This window comes from Sebastes umbrosus, chromosome 24 (assembly GCF_015220745.1).
Source record: "Sebastes umbrosus isolate fSebUmb1 chromosome 24, fSebUmb1.pri, whole genome shotgun sequence".
Taxonomy (NCBI): domain Eukaryota; kingdom Metazoa; phylum Chordata; class Actinopteri; order Perciformes; family Sebastidae; genus Sebastes; species Sebastes umbrosus.
The window spans coordinates 3,592,745-3,613,566 of record NC_051292.1 but is presented as its reverse complement, the minus strand read 5'-3'; the positions used below and the strand labels follow the sequence as shown (position 1 = coordinate 3,613,566).

The 20,822-nt window shown below is 45.2% G+C and overlaps 1 protein-coding gene across 4 annotated transcripts in view; it reads left to right on the top strand.

Annotated features, from left to right (window-relative positions):
* Positions 1-20,822, top strand: part of LOC119483492 (nck-associated protein 5-like) — a 131,958-nt gene that overhangs the window by 40,306 nt on the left and 70,830 nt on the right. For 3 of the 4 annotated variants that reach the window (XM_037761629.1, XM_037761630.1, XM_037761633.1), the window contains one exon: positions 3,907-3,980. In XM_037761629.1, the coding sequence (XP_037617557.1) occupies positions 3,907-3,980 (74 nt within the window). Of the gene's footprint in view, positions 1-3,906; positions 3,981-15,214; positions 15,802-20,822 lie in introns of those variants that run through there. The other variant, XM_037761631.1, reaches the window with a different exon arrangement.

Genomic DNA, 20,822 nt, shown 5'->3' with positions numbered 1-20,822 from the left:
CAAACTGGGGAAACAATCGCAAGATTGTTAAGGTTAGACGTTGACCTTGAATAGTTAAGGTTAGGTCGTCGGGTAGTGAGTTTTTGCAAGGACCAATCAGCGCCCCGTGAGGAGCTACTGGCGCTACGGCGTGGTTTAGGTGTGTGTGACGCGACACGGAGAGGCGACTTGTTTAACAGCTTTAGAGATGTTTGCACCCTGAAAAATAACAATTATTGGAAATCAAATCCATTTCTTTGGCATGAAAACAGACACATTTAAAGATTGAATTCAAGAAAACATCATTGTTATATATAATTAACATGAAGTGTTCGATCAGAAGCTAATTCAACTTCATTCACCACAAAGTCTCCTGAAGGTCGATTCTGTGAGTGCACGTCGTCTTCTGCAAAAGCATATTAGGATCGTCATGATTTAGTGAACTTTGGAGGTGATTACGTACTCCTTGAGAGCTTACAGCTCTCCGGACGTTTTAACCACTGTGAGGAATTGTTGAGCCTCGGTCCTGAGAAATACACCTCCGATAAAGTCAGTAAATTTGTTTCAGTCTACACGTGAGTACCTGGGCCTCGTGGGAACGCCGCAGCTTTCACTCGCGCCATAAAACCATCAGAAATAATGCCTGGCTGAAGATATAACACGCGGCATTACATACGTGCTTTAAATCTCCGCTTTAAATACCCCCCCCCCATATATTTCACATGACAACAAGCACGCCGCATTCCCAGCATTCCTCCATGTGCGCCGGGGATTATTTCAGTGCCCTGTCATTAGGAGAGGTCTACGCGATGACAACACAGACTTAGGCAGCTTTACTTCACGTTTGATGTGGCCTGTAAATATTTCCCCTGACATGAGGCCTTCACGAAGAAGGTTCCCCTTTGTGCTGCAGCCGGGGTCATTATGGGATTGTGTTGCTAATGGTCCTTCGGAGACAGACGCTTTACCCCAGACGGTGACACATTTTTCTTGATGAGATGGCGAGGTGAGAATGAAGCAACTGTGTTGTGTAATTAATAATGCACAAAGCCTCGCTGTTGCACCATTGTCTCTGATATTTCTGCAAAACTCACACAGCAACCAACTTCATCCCATCCAGCCAGGACGAATTCAGAAGAGCAACATGAGCATGATTTGCAGTGGTTTGTCAGTATTGATTAACTGCAGTTGGAGCCGACAGTGTAAATTTAACTTTGGGAACTTCTCTGAGCGCTAATGGCTTTCCAGCTCGGGTGTGAGTGGCGTCCTGGCTGCGTGCTGTGGCACTCCGAGACGAGCAGATGGCTCTGGGGCGCCGTTGTTTAACAATTGGTTGCTTTCCAAACACGAACGATTTGTCGTAAAATTATTGATGATGGAAGAGATGATGAAAACATTAGGAGTTGATGTTTCGTTGTTGAATAGTGGAAAGTATGACAGGAATTGGAAAACGTGGCACCACGCTGTTAAGCATCGATCTGTTGTCTGCTGCTTTGGCGTCGGCCCGATTTGCCTAATGGTCACCCAGAGTGCCCTTGACTGGCCTCGCGGCAGGACGCCTGGGCCTCTGCCATGTTCTGCTGGCATGGAGGGGCGAGCTGGTGGTGATGGGTGTTTTGGAGTGGCGGTCTCAGATGTGGGATTAAGTGCGATAATTGCTTGAGAGGCAGCGGTGGGAGAGCGGCACCCTGGGAGGAGCGGGGAGACAAAACAACGGCACTTACTGTATTTAGACCGGCCGCTTCTGAACATCTGGACTAATGTGAGTTTACTCTCAAGGCCACAGGTTAAAAAAAGCTCATGTAGTGATAGCAGGAGTAGTTTAAGTCTGGTGTGTCCCTGTAGGCGGGTTGTAGGGAGGTCAGATCTCTTCTAAAGCTAATTATTAGAAGTTCTTCAGCTGTGTTAAAGGGCTTGAAGAGTGACCTGTAAACCTACGATGAGGATGCATTTTAAGCTTTTCGTATGTCGTTTGTAGGCCACGCAACAAAACTACAGTAACGTCTGCAGTTAGGTTTAGGCAACAAAACCACTTATGCGGTTTCACTTCATGAGAATGAAACAGATTTTGAGCCCAATCCCCGACAATCGTCAGCAAAGCCCTGATGTTTGATGGTTCTTAAGATTATCTTTCCAGATGTTCCTCTGGTTTCAGATATATTAAGAATGTTTTTTACATCCCCGATCGGCTCAGAAGTCCATCCTGGACGCACGGATCTCAAATCGTACATATTAAACATGTTCAATATTTATGATGGGATATCCTGTTGTGTGTGGGGAACCCCGAGGACAGCTGATGACGCCATGGCGGCCGCGGCTAATGCATGATCGAATACAAAACGTGAAGCAGAAATGGAGGACCAACACGAGTGAGAGACTTTGCGAGATTTTTTTTAGTCGGTACTCTTGTTGTTCCTGGATGAATCTGTTAGTGTGTGGTGTGATGTTTTGTCTAAATCGTTGCTCTCCTCACACTATATAGGAACACAACTGTTAAACTTAACAGAACGTGTCGTTATGTGTGGCCTCTCTCACATTTTACACATCTGGTAAGATTTGAAAAATCTTTCAGTGTGGGCCAGCCTTTAGTTTGGTTTTGGGAAAAACATCCTGGATGGGCTAAAAATAAGTAAACTAAGTCAAATATGGAAACAAAGTAACATAAGTACAGAAAACATGTCACAAACGTCACTAACGCATTCACATTGCAGTCAGAACAGACTACATGGTGTACAAATGACACTTCCTTGCACATTATCGTGCCGTTCTTTCACCTTTTTGTGCGACCAGAATGCATTTTTTGTAACGAGGCTGTTGTTGGTTGTGTTTCTGTTTTTGGTAGTTTTATGTCTTGTTATTTTTATCCACGCAATCCACAGAAACTCCCCTGAAATATGCATTGTTTTGTTTTGATTTGTCTCGTTGCATTTCCATATAGACCTCTAACTGTTATTTGTGCTCATGCACGTCAGGGTATAACAACGGGGGTCCTCTGAAAAGTTGCTGCAGGCACAGTGTTTGTTTGTCGATTTCCTGCCGTTTCAAAAGCTCTTTTTGAAAAGAATCTGTTTGTGTTTCACAGACGGGTTTTTATCTTCGCCAGCGACTAATTAGAGACGTGAGATTACAACAGCAGCAAAAGGAAAATAGATGCTCAGGCAGAGGGCTCAGAAAGAAACGGCTCACAGATACTTCTTTTTTTCCTCCTGGCCTGATGACCTCTTCATGGGAATCCCCATCATTCAATTACACTGCGAGCACATGACCAGACTGTCTAGAAATCAATGGAGAGCATCTGTCCCACCGAGATAAGCGTTTACTCAGGAGATGCGTCACGAGCCGTCACGCTAACATCTCATTAATTAGTCTGAAACTTCGACCACGCTGATCTGACAGCGTCAAGTCACAACTGGCTGTGTTATGTACTGTAGGTAGACCTCAGATGTCTGGAAACCCAGATGGTTGAGGTATGGTGCCTATGTGGCCTATTTCTTACAGTTGCACTTCCCCCTTCTGCTTTATGTAGTCGGACCACTAAGAGGCAAATCATTAGGCCGTAGCCAAGAAATCCTGACATCTGTTTTCCCCATTCTGCTCTTCGCCTTAGCTCATTTCGTCCTCGCTGTAACTCAGTAGCGCACGTTTTGTGAGTGTGGGCTATTCCCAGCTGACATTACACAGCTGTGCTCGCTTCTGGGCCAGCCGTTAGAAGTTACCAAGAGGTGCTTCTGGAGTTACACGCAGAGAGAAACTGATTAATCGCACCTTTTCAAACCTACTTCTGTTCCGCGTCACTGTTCTTCACACATCTATGAAAACAAATTGGAGGAAATACACAGTCCAGACATGATTTTACCGCATCATGCTGAATCTGCCTGTGTTTGCTATTAACCTGGACACTGACTCCATTGTTGACTCTTCCTGCAGGAGTACATGGACGCCAACAAATGCATCGACGAGCTCCTCAAACAGCTCGACGAGGAGCGGCGAAACGTCCGAAGGTAAGAGCTTCTTGTTTTTTTGGGGCAGATGTTTTATTGCCGGAGGACTTCAGCAGCTGCCTGCAATCCATTCCCGACCACAGGCAGCAGAACAATGTTGTTTGGTTTTGAGCTGGAGACAAGCTTTGTACGCTGTTCTTGAGAAATGCTTTTTGTGCTGGAAGAGCACTAAAAAGTGGCAGACAAAAGGGGGAGACTCTGGTCCCAGTGAGGGGTTGACTGGGGGCATTTCTCATGGAGGTCGCCCACACAATGGGAATGAAGAGCTTATGGAGATGCCAATCTAATGACCTTGTCCCCTCCGTGCTCCTATCGTCCTCAAGCTTCCAGTGAGGAGACAATTTTTTAAACTTCACCCTCTTTTGTACGAACCTCTCTCCATCTCAATGGAGCTGTAGTCCCCCGGCTCAAAGTAATTTTCCCCCTGAGTGAGCAGAGAAGGGCTGGGGGTTGGACACAAGGGTGTAGGGGTCTTAGGGTGGGACACAGGGGTGTAGGGGTCTTAGGGTGGGACACAGGGGTGTAGGGGTCTCAGGGTGGGTGGCTGGAGGGGGGGATGGGTGACCACTGACCAGCCCTTTACTAGGCCAGGGCAGCGCCTCAATAAAGGAAGTGATGTGTAAAGGAATGACCCTCCCCACCCCTCTTTATAAGACAGGGGAGTCATCTTTGGTGACACCCGGAGTGACCTAATGACCACTTAGAAAGACCAAAATGTCTGAGGACCAAGTGGTTTCAAAGCCATGAACTTGTAATGACTCCAGTTGATTGGAGTGGCTGTCTATCAGCTCCATCACAATTTTAAATAACGTTTCTTGAGGCTGTAGATTTGTGCAATAGCATCATGGTATCTTTATCTCTTATTTATGCTGTTTTATGCAGATCTTGTGCAATATGTTGTAATGTGCAATATATGTTGTTTGTGGTTTACATTGGTGTATATGTGGATTGTTTTTAATGTTTTTATTTATTGATGCTGATGTGAAGGCAGCTGATAATGTGCAGCACTTGAGTCCAAGATAAATTTTCCCACAGGAAAAGACAATAAAGTGTATTGTATCGTATTGTATGGTATCGTATGCTGTGATGTGCGGTGAGTGCAGCTCAAATTGCATTGTGTCACGAGTATCTCTTCCATCGAGAAACGTTTAACGTGCGATTTCAGATGTCGGTTATGTGCCTCTGCCTCGCCGTCCTGAGGGTGTTGTACTGTCACAATAAAACTGGATTTATTTCCACCCAGAGAGAGAAGCTGTCTGCTGTAAACTTCCTTCAAACTTCCATTTGAAGTGCATCCCTTTTAAACTGAGGATCAGATAAGAGTCCATCACATGCGGGTTAGTGCTGAGGGCTAAACATGAAGACAGCTTCCATTGAGCTTCCTTCTGTCTACAACTTCTGCACAGATGCAACTGTAAAGAAACCACCACATATCCAGACAGTGCTTTGAAACACACAGTTTTCAAAAACAACAAACCACCAGGCTGCGTTTGTACTCATTTCTTTTTTCAGCGTTGGTCAATTCAAAGCATCGACAGTGATAAACGACTTCACAAAGGCTTTTGTTCGGCTAAAACATAGACCGCAACTCCAAAACAACGCCTCCTTCCCCTTATTAAGCAGCATCTCACGGCGCTGTAGATGTGTCCCTCCACCCCTCAGAATATGGGGCCCATCAATCCGTCAGTAGGAGAAAGAGAAGCCCTCACATTCCTCCGGTTCCCTGCATCCCTACTTCATGACCCAGTGACCCACTGCATTCATGTCTCTCATTGTAGCGTATTATGGGGTAGTTTCACACTGGGGAAGTACACAGATTTGACAATCATGACCTCTTTTTACTACTTTTTTTGATTAGTAAGGATATATCAAACATCCCTGTCGTGTTAAATGAACATGCAGGACTTTCTTCTTTATCGTGGTTAGTATTTTTTTTCCTTTTCTGAGCCTTAAAGGGATAGTTCGGGTGTTTTGAAACGGGGTTGTCGCCGGTTTACCTTGCCGTCAGACAGCTATACAGTTTGTTTCCAAGCTGTTATCTATGCTCTCGCCAAAGACACCAGACTCCATTGAAGAAAACAGTAATTTATACCTCGCAGAACACGGGGAGTTGCTGTTCTACTGTTTCTTCGATCGGTTAGTTTGTTTGTGCTATTGTGTGACTTTGGTGTTTTAAAGGGTTAGTTCGGATTAACCAAAATCACACAATAGCATAAACAAACTAACCGATCGAGGCAGCAGTGGACCAGCAACCCCCTCATATTAAAATTGCTGTTTTTTTAATGGAGTCTGGTGGCTTTGACGAGGGGATAGATGGATACAACAGCTTCAGTTTCCCGTCGGACAGGTTGTCAGTGTTTAATAACGGAAATATTTTGAATCACATGAAAACGTGAAGATAGTTTCCAGCTTTTTTTTTATTGTATGTCAGAAGCATCTGCTGCATCCTCAACATCCTAAAGCCCCCATGCACACACACACACACACACAGACAGTCCCTCGCGCTCGGTCGCAGCATCGCTGCTTGACGGAGCACAAAACCCCAGTGGGACGTTGGCCGGGCTTTCCTGCTCCCTCTATTCAACGCGGCCACGTCCTTGACAGACGGAAACAAAAGCTCAGCGGCACAGTGTCAACATCAGATGGAGCAAATCCAAATTTGGCAACGGCAGGAGCGGCGTACAGTAGGACGCTGACCCCGGTAATTCAGCATTTGTTTGCAGTGCTTCTAAATATGATTAAATGTCTTCTTAAAGCTTTCATTAGTGGTGGCCCTGACACACAGATGGAAGTTAGATGGAAAAGGGAGTTTATTAAAGACTTGTGCTGAGTGACAGACATGTCGGAGGGACATATGGATGTTAAAAAGCATGACAGGCTGGGAGTGAGTTTGCATGACCTCTTTCTGACAAGCTGCTGTGTCAAGGCACCGTGACTCTGTAATCTTCCCTGTGGATTAAAACAATGTAGATTAGATTTTCTCCTGCTTCCATACTCTTCTCCCCCACTCTTGATTTGTGCTGAGCTGGTGTTTGTTTTCCCCTGAATCTTCTCCTGACCTTGTTTTTAGTGGGTCGAGCGTGGTCGGTATCAGGTCACATGGCCCGAAGCCGGACTCACCTGCCTTTTTTCTGCCTGTCGGAGCAGATGGCGTTTGTCTGTGACCCCTTCCACACCTTGGAGGACAGGGAGGGTTGAGGAGGTAGGCAGGGGGGCCCTGCTCAGGGTGACTGGGAGGGGGACTCAGCTGGAGATCCAGGGGGCTTAGGACAGGTTGCGTGGAGCAGGCGGAGCAGGCGGCTGCAGCTGCAGCCCAAGCCGAAAGAACATTAGCGACGACATCTGCTGATCAATAAGCTATTTGTCATGTTCATAGAGCAACGGCGCTGCGAAGACGGCAGAAAGTAGAGGTCAGATCAGATGAGCGCTTAGCTGAGGGATTATAGGTAATAGGACTTTCTTTGTGTAAGTGAATTTGCTTGTGGGCTGAATTTAAAATGGACCAGTTTTGTCCCGTAAGTGCAGAGGTGGAAGATCTTTTACTTGAGTAAAAGTAGTAATTAGGGTATTAATTAGTATTTTTGATCTGTTCAAAATGTTCCTTAAAGGGAGATTTGTCAAGTATTTAATACTCTTATCAACATAGGAGTGGACAAATATGCTGCTTTATGCAAATGTATATATTTATTATTGGAAATCAGTTAACAAGTGGAAAAAAAGAGAGAGGAAAAAAAATGTGCGAGTGTATACCTAGGAGAGAAAAAGACCACAGGAGCACAAAGCTGGCAAACAGCTTTACAAATCTGGACCTTGCTGATGTTACTACAAGGCATATCTTGCCTCAAAGACGCCTGTGTGCTGCCGGCGGTCTGAGTCAGATGAAAGGCTGTAATCCTCAGCCCAAGTATGTGGCGAGGCCTGTTCTGTCGATGAGGAGGCGGATAGCCTCCCGCAAGCCCTGCAACGCCCCGAGGATCCGCCGTCTCGCTTGGGCGAGAGCCGTGCATTTTACGACTTTAATTGGATAAGTTGACCGGTCTAATGCAATAATTTCATCATGCTAAGCTCCAAAGAGATCTAATACACCCCCGAAGTATGTTTGTGTGCCCTCTGAAGTGAATGACTTTGCCTAATCCGTCCATTAGAGGTCACTTTACGGCCCAGGAGTCCAGACTCTGACATATCTCAAAGGAGCCGTCAGGGGGTAAATAAATCAATCCGTGAAACCTTTATCGGAAACCTTCAGGCACTACTGGAATTTAGAGTTTTTGAGAAAAACAGTTTTTTCTTCTTAAGACTTTCTTTGTGTTTTTTCCAACCAAATCTCACAGCAAGGACATTCCTTGTCTCATGAGGACGCAATTTTTTTCGTGTGTCATTTGTACGCAACAAAACTATGGTAACGTCTATAGTTAGGTTTAGGCAATAAAACCACTTAGTTAGGTTTAAGAAAAACGTCATGGTACAACACATTCACATTCCCAACTCTCCAAACACCGCTGCTTGGTCAGTGCCCAGTAAACTAAGTAAAATACGTGCGGAAAACACGTCACAAACGTCACTAAAAACACCAAAAAACAGGTGACAAACGTCCACTAATGCAACAACAAAAACAACGATCTCAAACACCGGTCTCCTGGTTGAAAGTCCTGTGTTTGTTGGAGCCATCCGCCTCCCCTCTTACCCGCCATAAGCGATCTTTCTCGCTTTGTTCTCCGTTACTAGCGCTGAACGTAGCATATTTACCAAACGCCAAATGCGAGAATGGCGTCCTTATTGCACACTAAATGCCTTGCGCATTGCAAACACCATGGCGTAGCATCTTGTTGATGATGATGAGCTCCCTGAAGCAATTAGTTAAGGAGGTGACTCCGTCGCTTGCTAGTTTATCCCGGCGAAGACTCACTAAGTCTGTCTGGCTTTGGATACACTCGTCTCCCGAGTCCCGTAAACGCCATTCCTGATTCATGCGCATAAGTCCGGGCCCGGCTAAAATACATGCATCAGTTTTATGGAGCTTATGAGAGGACGAGGTTAATCGAATGGGTTAATGACGCCTTTTACTGACGCTCCCTCAAGGTCGTTTCATAGCTGCATTCCCATGCACACTAAGCTCTGCACTGCCTCCTTCTCCACACATCATTCATGTTTCTTCTCTGGTGCATTCAAGGTTAAATATAAAGCTAAGAAGCTGTCTACTGCTCTTATTTTAAGAAAATACTTAGCGTAATGGGTTTAAGCGTTCCCTGCAGACATAGTGTGTTGCAATCAACAATTTTTGTTAGTGGTTTCACAACATGGATTCGCGGTGTTTTATAGCACTTGTGACACGTATTCTTGGCATTTGGATTGAATGGCGTATTATCTGCATTCCTCGAAGCAATTAGCTGTGTTTAAGAGCTGAGCCTGTTTCAGTCTTGCATAATAGCTAATTACCACTGTTGTTAAGTGAGTTCTCAGGCACTAATTTGTCTTGTGCTGCAAGAACAGCAGTTTTTATTAAAGCTTTATTTCAGAATATTACATTTTCTATCTGATCTCCAGTCACAACAGTCAGGTCTATTAACTTCCATTGAGTTCCTCTCCATTGTGCATTGAAAAAAATCAGCTATCGGAGAATGTGCCACGATTCCTTTTGTGCTCATGAAAGCGTGCAGTTATTTTGACTAATGTGTGCTGCAGAGAGTTTTGGAAAACATCCTCACGTTAAGATAAGAAGAGAGATAGATCCCGTGTGGTTTGGTTTGTTGATAGATCCTGTGTGGTTTTGGCTGGTGGAAGTCACAGTGGTTGCATCCACGCTATTTACCTCCAGCTCAGGGCTCTCTGGGAAACATCCTCTCATCTCTCTGAGGAAACAGGAAGGAGTGAAATACATAACATTTCAGTCATAAGTACAACAAAATCTGATGTTTCTTTAAATGCACAGTATGTCATTTCTGCCGTCTCTCAATCAAAGAAATAACAAAAGATGGACTTTGTGAGGTAGTGTGGGATCATGGGAGCTTTATCTGATGTGACTCAGGCAGAAGTTGCTTTATGGTACAAAACAAGGATTATACAACTGTCTTGATAAAAGTATTGCATCTAAACATCAATAAACCACATTGAGGTTTAGATAACATAACTATTATAAAAAAAATGACAGCATCTGTTGGTCGGTACATTGTGTTTTAGATTGTGCACTACGAACTCTGCTTGGTTGCTTTATGGCACAAAACAAGCATTCTATAACTATTGATAAAAGTATTGCATTTAAACATCTATAATCTACAACCAAATTGATTGATTGATTGTTTTAGATAACTATTATAAAATAATGTCAGCATCTGTTGGTCGGTACATTGTGTTTTACCAACTCTGCTCGGTTGCTTTATGGCACAAACCAAGGGTTATATGACTGTCTTGATAAAAGTGCTGCATTTAAACATCAATAAACTACTAAATAACATAAGTAACATTGTGTACCATCTCTGCTTGGTTGCTTTATGGCACTAAATAAGAGGGTGTTCCTTCTGTTAGCAGTGAAATGAGTAACTACTAATGGAAAAACGCTAAAACCAGGACCTCCTTGTGACAGGAAACAACATGCTTTGTGTGATTGTAAAAACGTGGTGTTAATTTGACTACAACTAACAGTAGTGCTGGTGTGAGATGGAGGATACCACTGAAATTAGTCATGCTATAATAGCCCCATTTGTTTACCATAATCACACAAGGAATGTTGAAGTATTTTACTGAAGATTAATTAAAGATTAACTCCAGCAGCGTTAATCCGGCTCATTCCAGACTTTTTTTTTTTTCCACGAAGAGGGAAAATCTCGCCTGCAGATGATGTCTCGCTGGACCACCATCCCGACTGCCGTTCCGCCCCCCATCCCCGTGCTTAATGAAACATGACGGAGGTGCATTATCTCGTTCATTGTATTACACTCCTCATCTTGCCACACAGAAGTTAAATGACAACACACGTCGTCTCTGGAGGGGCTCGAGCAGCGTGACCCATCATGTGATTTGCATCTGTCTGAGCTGTGTAGATCCTGAGTGGGCTTGTGTTGAGTAAACAAACACGCTGCCTGTCTACAGCTTGGCATTTCCTTTACTCGTGTTGATGCAGAAAACACCCCCTAGCCGTGTTGACAGCTAAATATCTCCTGAATGGATTTCTAACCACACATAGTACCTCTGATGTGTTTCCAAATGATTTTACACCCCTCACTTTTCCTCAGTTGTATCAGACATAATAAATAGCTGTTCTCAGCAGCACGTCTGAGCTTAAACACAGCATACAGTCGTCTTTAGGGGTGCTGGAGAGACGGGAAGGAAACAAAGTTTTCCTCCTCCTGTGTGATTAATGTCTGTCTAGGAACACACACCTAGACGACGAGTAATGAGCTCGAGTGACGCCGCACTTGGTCGCTCATCTGTGATCAAGCTGCAGGGGATTAATGTCACAGAGGGAAAGTGTGCCTGATGGCTGCAGCCCTGGACAGGATGTTTGTACATTCATATACACAGAGAAACAAAGGACATTTACTTACTTACTTTTAGGGACTTTCACTCCACAACATTTATCTGACATACAAAACACATGATAAGCTCATAAAATACAATGCATTGCAACAGATTAAACTATCCACCAGCAATTTAGCTCCATCTGGACAAGCTGCAGCATTAACATGCTGCCTACATGGTAGTGCATCAATAATTTAACAGACTGAAAGAGGCCAGAATAAGTACTTTCAGTCCGTCTTTAGACCACTGTGATGAAATATGAACCGTGAAGTCCAGTTTGAATAATACATCTATGAGTTTGAAGGCTTATCTGACATCAAAATACAACACTACTGTTGTTTCAACAAAAAAGTTCAACTTCTTTACCAGTTTAAACCTTGATTATACTTACTGACTTACTTATACATGTCCGCGAGTATACAAGGGTCCACTAGAGTCTGAGTGACTTTAATTTCGTCATCAGAGGGTGTATGCGTAGGCTCTCTACGCATGTTCGTTCACCGCCAATTTGTTGTGCCTCCAAGCGGACATTGTAAAGAGAACTATTACGCATCTGTGGTGTCTGCAGTTGTCCGTGTACACGTCCGTTCGGGAGTATAATTGAGGCTTTAGTCTTTCAATTAGTCTTTAAAAGACTTGAAAAATAATAAAATGCACAAACTTGCACCCAAAAATACAATTTAATAAAGTAACCGGATCCGCACTTGTAATTTGCCATTGTTGAATTACTACTTTCACTTCAGTAAAGTATCTAAATACTTCTCCCACCACTGCACACATACTACCGCAACCACTAGCATCCCATTTAACCGAGGCCACGCCACACCACAGTTCAAAGGTGCTTACACTCACACGTCTCACACGCATGTGCACGGTCGCACGCTCACAACCACGAGCTTCCCCTTTCCCCTCAGACCACCCTGCGGCCCATTACAAATCCATATCGACCCGCCGTCCCTGCAGCCACTGTCCCAGCACCGTCCTGTCTCCCCCCCCTTCCTCCTCCCTGAGGAATGCTAACCTAGCCTAAGTGTGTGTGTGTGTGTGTGTGTGACAGTGGTGGAGCCAGGCTGGCTGTGTGGGCGGCCGAGTGTTTCCAAACAGTGGAATCTGTCACTGACACCCCTGGCAGAGCAATAAGCAGCGCCTTAATGAGCTCAGCAGATCACTCAGCACACTGAGCCGACACACACACACACACACGCTCATAGGCGCACGGATACTACGAATACAGACCAAATGGACACAATTATGGTCGCGAGAACCGATATACACCCATGCATGTATGGGCTGTAATGCACACACTCCTACACAAGTTGTTGCATGCATGCACAAACCCACACAGCTTGTAAACCCATGCATACACACACACACTCTCATCTGAAACACGGGCTGTTTCCTGGTTGGATGAAAGTCTATTTGTCGCCCTGCAGACCAGAGCCATTGCTCAACGATCGCCGCTCTCTCTTGATCAAATTAGATCGAAACACTTCCCTCAATATTTCTTGATTACGCCGCGCATGTATTGCGTTAATGCTGACTCAGCATGCCATTTGTCTTTTTTACCCGACTCACACAATAGTGTCTAATTTGTGACCACCTGCCCTTAGAATCAAATCACGCTCTCGCTCCATATTCAGATTTCGCCATGCCAGACAGCTGCGCTTATGATAAACACAATTACCCCCTCTGCGTGACATTTCGGTCACAATAATCAGGCATCGTGAATCTTTTCTGGAGTTTTACGATGACAAATGGGGAATGTGGCAGCCAGCTTTACGAGATAACGTGACAGGACGTGTCAATTTTTTATGATCTCTGTTGGGTGATGCCAGATTTCGCAGCGTGAAATAATAATCCAACCCCGCGAGTGACAACTCATCCCTGCATGTTTACCACCTTCCCTCAACTTCCCCCCCCTTCCTTCTGCTCTCCAGCAAACTAATTTTCTCACATGGTTAGTGTCATTGTTCATTTAGGACATTAGTGACAGTGAATGTGGGGCAAAGTGGCAGCGATGGCCTCGGCTCTAAGTCAGCCCTGTCCTTTCTTTCCCCTCTTTAACTGAGCGCTCCTGTCACCGGGACCCTTTTAATTCCCCCTTTCACCCCTCCGGTGCCCGCCCCCTCTCGCACTGGTCCTATTGGGGAGCAGACAATAGAGAGTATCCCCCCCTCTTCTATTCTGCCTCTTCATCCCCCCTTCTCATCTCCCTCGGCCCTCGCAGGCGTCCTGCCTGGTCGAGGGTTCCAGGCTGCAGTTTGTCACAGCCATTCAGCTGAGACTGATTGTGATTGCGGCAGATGGGCTGGAGCCGACTCCGGCGCTCCGTCCAGGCGAGCACTTCTTCCTCAGCTTTTTTCTTTTTTTTTCTCTGGCTTTCAGATTCTGTCCTTCGCCCTCTTGATCTTGAACTCTTCCTCGGTTGTCTCTATCTGTCTTTTGTCAGCGTCTGCTCTTTCTTTCTCGGCGTTGTTTTCCAAAAGCTCTGCACCCCTTGTCCAGTGCTTTCAGAGTTATCCACTGGAGATTTCAAAACGTTGGCTTTGTGAGGACGGAGGGCCAAAACGTAGCAGCAAAGATCCGTCTCAGTATCATTCAAACAAAATGCTCTTCATATTATACCCACACCTTTCTGACCAGATCAGAATTGGGGGGCTGAGTCTGATTTGTATTAACTTTCTGAAGTAGACAATCCAGCACAAAACAAGGATTATATAACTGTCTTGATAAAAGCATTGCTTTTAAACATCAATAAACTGTCCTTCGCTCTCTCCATCTCTTCCTCGGTTGACCCCATCTGTCTTTTGTCAGCGTCTTCTCTTTCTTTTGCTGCGTTTTTTTTCCAAAACCTCTTGTCCAGACTAAAATGTGTGGCTATGCTTCCAGATTTATCCATTGGGGATTTCAAAATGTTGGCTTTGTGAGGACGGAGGGACAAAACTGAGTGATAAAGATCTCGTTTTCCTTCCCAGGGCGTAAAATACTGACGCTTTGTCACTGCAGTCGGCGTTAGATACCGCCGAAAGGGTGCCGCAAAAGGCACATTTTGGGTGGATGGGTCCAACAAACACAGGGCTTTCATCCAGGAGAATGCTGTTCATGTCCTGTACGTCAAGTCACATTTGCACTGTAACTGTTTTTATTGCCTAATCCTAAGCAAGTGTTTTGTTTAATTCACGACATTAAGCCCATGCTTGCGAACAAAAAGTGTGCCAGTATGTGACGAGTTGGGATGAGAACGTATTCTTCAAACAAAGTGCTTGTCATATAATACCCACACCTTTCTGACATGAGAATTTGGGGGGCTGAATCTGACCATTTTTATTAACTTTATGAAATGGACAGCCACTTTATGCAGTGATTAACCACGAGGTGCATGATCCGAACTTTGGGCAGCGGAGTGCAACACTATGAAGGCTTTTGCATCATGACCCTCTTTATGATGGCAGACTTTTTGCCTTCCAGCATGCCTGGATGACACATCATACCTAGTTTGTTTTAAGCTTACTGAGACCTTTCTTTTTGCCACCTTTTCTGCCTCTGTCTCTGTACTAAAAGAGCCCAGTTAGTGGAACATCCCAAGCTGCATCCTCACGTCCCCTTGTTGGAGTTAAACCCCCCTCAACTCTGTTGTCACCCCCCAAAAACTCCTCCTCCTCCGTACAAACCCCCAACCCAACCTCGCTTCTCCTCCCCTGAGGAAAGAGCCACCTTCAGAGAGGCAGCGGAGCGGCCGTCTCCCTGAACACATGTTAAACGTCCTGCAAGCCCGAGGAGGAAGAGGAGGAGGAGGAGGGACGCAGCCAGAGAGACAGACAGAATGAGAGAGAAAGAGATCGAAGCAGAGACAGACTGAGGAGAGGAATATTCAGAGGAGAGATAAAGCCAGGAGGCGGGGTGGGCGGCGGAGGGGAGGCACACAGCGCTTGCTGTGTGTGAAGAGGAGCCTCCGAGCGAAGTGTGTGTTAGTGAGAGAAAGCATAGCGCAGAGGGAGAGCGTATGCAGCGTGAAGGAAGAGAGTCAACGCATGTTGCCAGATTGAGAGAGACAGGGAGGGTAGAGGACAGACGCAGCGAGGACTAGGAGGAGGAGTGCTTGAAGGAAATAGAGGAGAGAGAAGAGAAGGAGAGGCAGTCAAGTCAAGAAGCAGGAAGCGGTGTAGAGCAGGCAGTGCTGCATTGTGGATGTAAACTTTATCATCTGCGGGATCAGTGGGTAGCAGCTGCGGAGCAGGAGGAGAGCGTGCTGGTGGATTACCATGTGTGTCCTCTGAATGCACCAGGATGCTGCAGCTCCACCAGGGTAAGAAGCGGACAGTCGTCAGCATATACGACATACCAAAATTGCATTATTTCTGCTGCAGCTGCAAGATTTGACTGTCTTATTGGATGATTTACATTAACATTGTTTGGGGATTGGGGGTATCTATATATATGTGCCATACTTTGTTGTCAGAAGAATACATGCACATTATTCAGTGCATGTTTATTCACGCAGCTGCACCTCCTGAGCTGCAATTTTCTTAATAATCCCCAGAGGAGGGGACATATTTCATATAGCAGCATTGTACACATGTGCAGGGGATGATCTCTGATTTGCACTGAGCCCGATTAGCCAGTTGCAAGGGGGGAATCGCGTGTCCTGTTGCTAGTGGCAACAGCATGGGGCCGGGGCGCTGCGTAAAGCACTTTGATTCTGATTGATAACAGAAGCAAACGGATACCTGCCGTTTAAGCAGAGGTAAAATAATCGGGTGTTGCAGGGGATTTGTATGTGCAGGAATGCATCCTTTTCTTTCCTTGTACTCTCTCTCTCAGGCAGATTAAGATTTTCTTCCCACTAATCCCACACTGAAATGACTGGTGTTGAACTGGGTGTGGGAACAGCTAAGTGGTGTGCAATATGGATTATGGGGCCTCTCTGTTATGATCAGCTTCTCTGCAGCTCCTTGTTAATGTAGCGTGAAGTGCTGCAGTGCGAGCGTCCATATGTCAAAGTCACAGCAGGTCAGGGGTCTTTCCTCATAGTCAGCCATATTTACAGTACACAGATGATGCTGGAAACTGAAAAACCAAGGATGCCAAATGCGGGATTCAGGATTCACTGGCTTGATATTTTTAGCCGGGTTTGTTATCTCTAAAAACAGAACTGCAAGGGAACATGAAAATGAGAGCATGGGAGAGTATGGGAGGTATCATCACTCTCTTGCTGGTGTTGTCAAAGTGCCAGAGAGAAATGCCATTCCCTGTCTCTTTTTAGAGTTGGAGTTGAGTTTTTTTTTTGCCCTGGGAACTGGTGCTTCCCAACCAGAGAGCAAAAAATAGCTTCTGCCATGTAGTGCATGCTTTACAATGGGAAACGCCAATGGGATGTTGGCAACAGTAGTCACATAAGTAGGGCTGTGTATTGGCAAGAATCTGGCGATACGATACGTATCATAATACAATGGTTGGTATATCTTACCAAAAGTTATTCCTCATTTTTTCGCAAATCCATGTTCAGCAATACATGCATATAGTCTTTTCAAAATAAACTTCCATCTTCACAAGAAAGTACTCGGTTATGTTTAGGCAACAAAGTATATATACGAGCAACAGCACATTGCTTTTCGTAGATATAGATACGATACGTATCATGATACAGGGGTTACGATTCAATATATTGCGATTTTAAGTAATATTTCCTAGTATTACTTTACAAATCTAACATTGCCTTATAGAAAAAGTTATTATTACACTGTCCTTTAACCCAAAGTGTTTAACAGTGGTACTACTGGAAGTCAAACTCACAATAATGCCATTGTATGTAACCCAAATTATGAGATGCTCAGGCATTTCATAAGGTTAACAGTTATCCAAACAAAGCCACATCACTGTTAACCTTGCCTGACCTTACACGCCAATGCAACAACAAGCATGTGACTGATCATCCCTTGAGTGTTTTGGTCAGCAAATCTATGACATGTTATGAGGGAAATTCCTCTCCTCCATGATATGCATCCCATCATGCACTATTTGCATCTCATTGCATGCACAATAGCAATCATTACTGTACTTCCCAGAGGCTACCCATTTGGTCCACTTTCTGTTGACACATTGTCCATTTATTGGGAGCAGAGCAGCAGCCGGTGATCTCATCCCGCCACCAGGGCAGATGTGTCGCTGCTCTGGGCAGTTTGAGCCCGCTGCCCTCTGAAACCTACCTGGGGATTACTGCGTAAGAGGATTGCCAAGTGGAGGGATTTGATTTTATAGAATTAAAACTGTAATTCTCTCCGTCCCGACCACGCTGTAGTGCAACCATTTCTCCACGTTATTATTCCCCCTTCTGCTGCCATGTTCTCGTTCAACCAACACGTCCCATTATATACTACATCAAGCGTCCTACATTTAAGCATTTAAAAGCCACGAGAGAGCGGAATGGAAGAAGTCTATGTGTTATTGTAAGCTGTGTGATACCCAGAAAGCGTGCACTGGGACATTTTAGATGCCAGTTGGCGTTACTAAAGTGATAATCATTACCCTAAACTAAATATAGACCTCTCCAGCAGATCATACTGATACGTGTGCTTTCGTATTCCCTTCCACCCCTCCAACCCTTTGCCTCTCACTCCTCTACATCCGATTTTTCCTCCCCGTATGTGGCGCTCTGTATTCAGTGACCCTCAGCTAGCATATTGGGTACAGGTCAAACTGAATTACTGAGGAATGTTCCCCTGTTCAATGGCCGGCCCAGTGGGCCTCAGCATGGGAGCACTTCCCCTTCATTGACAGCCAGGGGACTTTCATTTTGAAGGAGGGAGGTGGGGGAGCTCTTTCCAGACAACTTTCCCATGTAATTCCCACTGTCTCTGCAGCGTTCATTGGTACGGTGGAGCCGTGAGCCAAAGCAGCCGGTTTAATGATGTGTACGTGTGAGGCACATCTCAGGATCTGGCCTCGTTGAGACGCTCTGTGACTGCAGGCCATCCAGCTCAATTAAGGGTGCTTTGAATGCATTCCTCCCCTCAGCCTGCTCTACATTTATCTTCCCCCACGAACAGCACGTGGGAACTCTTTAAAGAGTCCTGCAGAGCTCTCTTAGGCTAGTGCGGACCTGTTTTTTGCAAATCTGAAAATAGCTCAATAAAGGATTTTGACTTTTTGCCAGGCTGCGCATTTTTTGATGCAAAGAAGCCAGAACGCATCGCATTCATGCTTCGTGTTTCACTGAATGTTAACAAGCTAGAAAGGCAGAAAAATGGGACTCTCAGATGTCTTTTCTTTCTGTGTCTCCTGTTGGCTCGACTTGGAGTAATGTCACTCAGGAAAAACATAAAGTTTTATGGTCCGACACAATTTATAACCAATAAAGAGCTTTTATTTGCTCGCTATCAATGGCTTATTGCATGCACTGACTGTTTTGCCTGGAGACAAAGCTTCGCCCAGACACCCTTGCTGACTGTTAAGTGATGTCATTAGAGACGGAGCATTTTTGTGGTTTCTAAATGGATGAAGTCGCTCCATGTGAGTTCACCAAGGTGCGAAGGCTGTTTTTGCAGTTAAACCGCCTGTTTTCCACTCAGAACTGGTTTATTTTTCTTTGTATAATAGCAGATTTTTGTTTATATCTCTCATATTCATGCCCACAAGTGTTTCAGTTCTTGGAAAAAAAAAAGAAATCCCCCAAACGGGATTAGTTTTTTAGGTCATAGAGCTGCATGCCAACAGTTTACAAGATAATACGGTGTTGTCCTTGTTTGCTATACATGCCATTCATGCTGACACACTTTCTTATCACAAGATCAAAGCAGTCAAAACCACTTTCATATTTCTCCCCTCGCCACGGTGACGCTTTCAACGGAGCGAGCCGTTTACGAGGTTGGAAGAGGGGGTCACGGCGTCGTATTCGAGGTTGCGCAGGGCGGGGAATGTCAACAAACTTCAGCGCCCCGCTATCTGGGCTGTAAATCATGGGATAATAGAGGGAGAAACATGCAGGACCGGGTCCAAGGGGCTGGAGGTGTTGGCGCAGCTGTAGAGGAAATAGATGGAGGCTGCTGGAGAAGCTCACCTGCAGTAAAACTCCTGTCCAAACACCTCTCTTGTTCTTTTAGCCATTTGGTGAAACTCTTTGCTTGGAGGGAATTACAATGAGCGCAGTCACTTTGAATGACTTTATTAGCAGCATGCCAGAGTGCCAGAACGGGAATGCTATTTTCCCTTTATCTCTATCTGTGTATCTTTCAATTTACACCCATCAGTAGTAGCTAAAATAGTGTATGACTTCTGCACCTGCTGCCCAGCAACTTGTGCACCCAGCAGTAGAGATGGCACACCGGCGGTTTCGAGTGCTCCTATTTACCGTATACCTTTGTTTCTATTGTGTGTGAAGCGGTCGTTTGTCTGCCTCTGTAAAGGGCTACTGTTTGCCCGCCTCTCTGAAAACGATGTGTTGACAGCTGGCGTAAAACACCCTGCAGCCTCTGCACGGTCTCCATGAGTCAGCAGAACCTTCCAGTATTACTGTACAGTAGTAAATGTGAGTCCCTGTTCCCCAATTACTCCAACCCAGAGCAGCCAGGGTGTGAAAGACAGAACAATGGAGGAAACGTGTGACTTGCCTTAAGTATGTGTGTGCCTTTTTACCACTGAGCATGTCGAGGTGGCTGAATTAGTGCTTGACTTATTTTATATTGAGCTTCACAGTACCATGAAAGTACACTTCTTGATTGGGTCTTATCAGTTAGGATTCGTCGCGCCACATCATGTGAACCTTTTCCAGAAGAAAGCAAACGACCACCAGCGGTTCTTTCAACATGGATAACGAGTTACAAGCGTTGCTGACCTTGTTGTCTCTGCTAGCAGCTGCATTTTATAATGCTACTACTGCCTACATGTGCAGGAGGAAAGCTATTATTGGAGCGCTTTGCGACAATTCCCGTGTCCAGCGCTGCTTCGTGTTTACACCGGCATGCACATGCCCAGTGTATGTGAATGGTCATGTGATATGCGTTTTCAGGCGTGGTAGTATGGACGGAGATTAATTCTGAAATGGCCCTAAAATGCTGTGGATGTAGCCTAATTTAGGATAGGAACATTGATTAATTCACTCGTTACCATGGTTACCAGACAGTTAAGATAGGATATGCAAGTTAAGAAGTTTCTGTAATACGGCCCCAGCTTCTCTGACAACCTCTGCAATCGATAGATGCCTATAAAGTGTCTGAAACATCCTCCTCAAACGCCTTTCCAATGTCGTAATCAGGGAGACTCCATCCGACACTTGAAGTAACTTTGGCCACGTCTACATAGGTGAAAAAGACTGCCAGATTTCAAGCACAC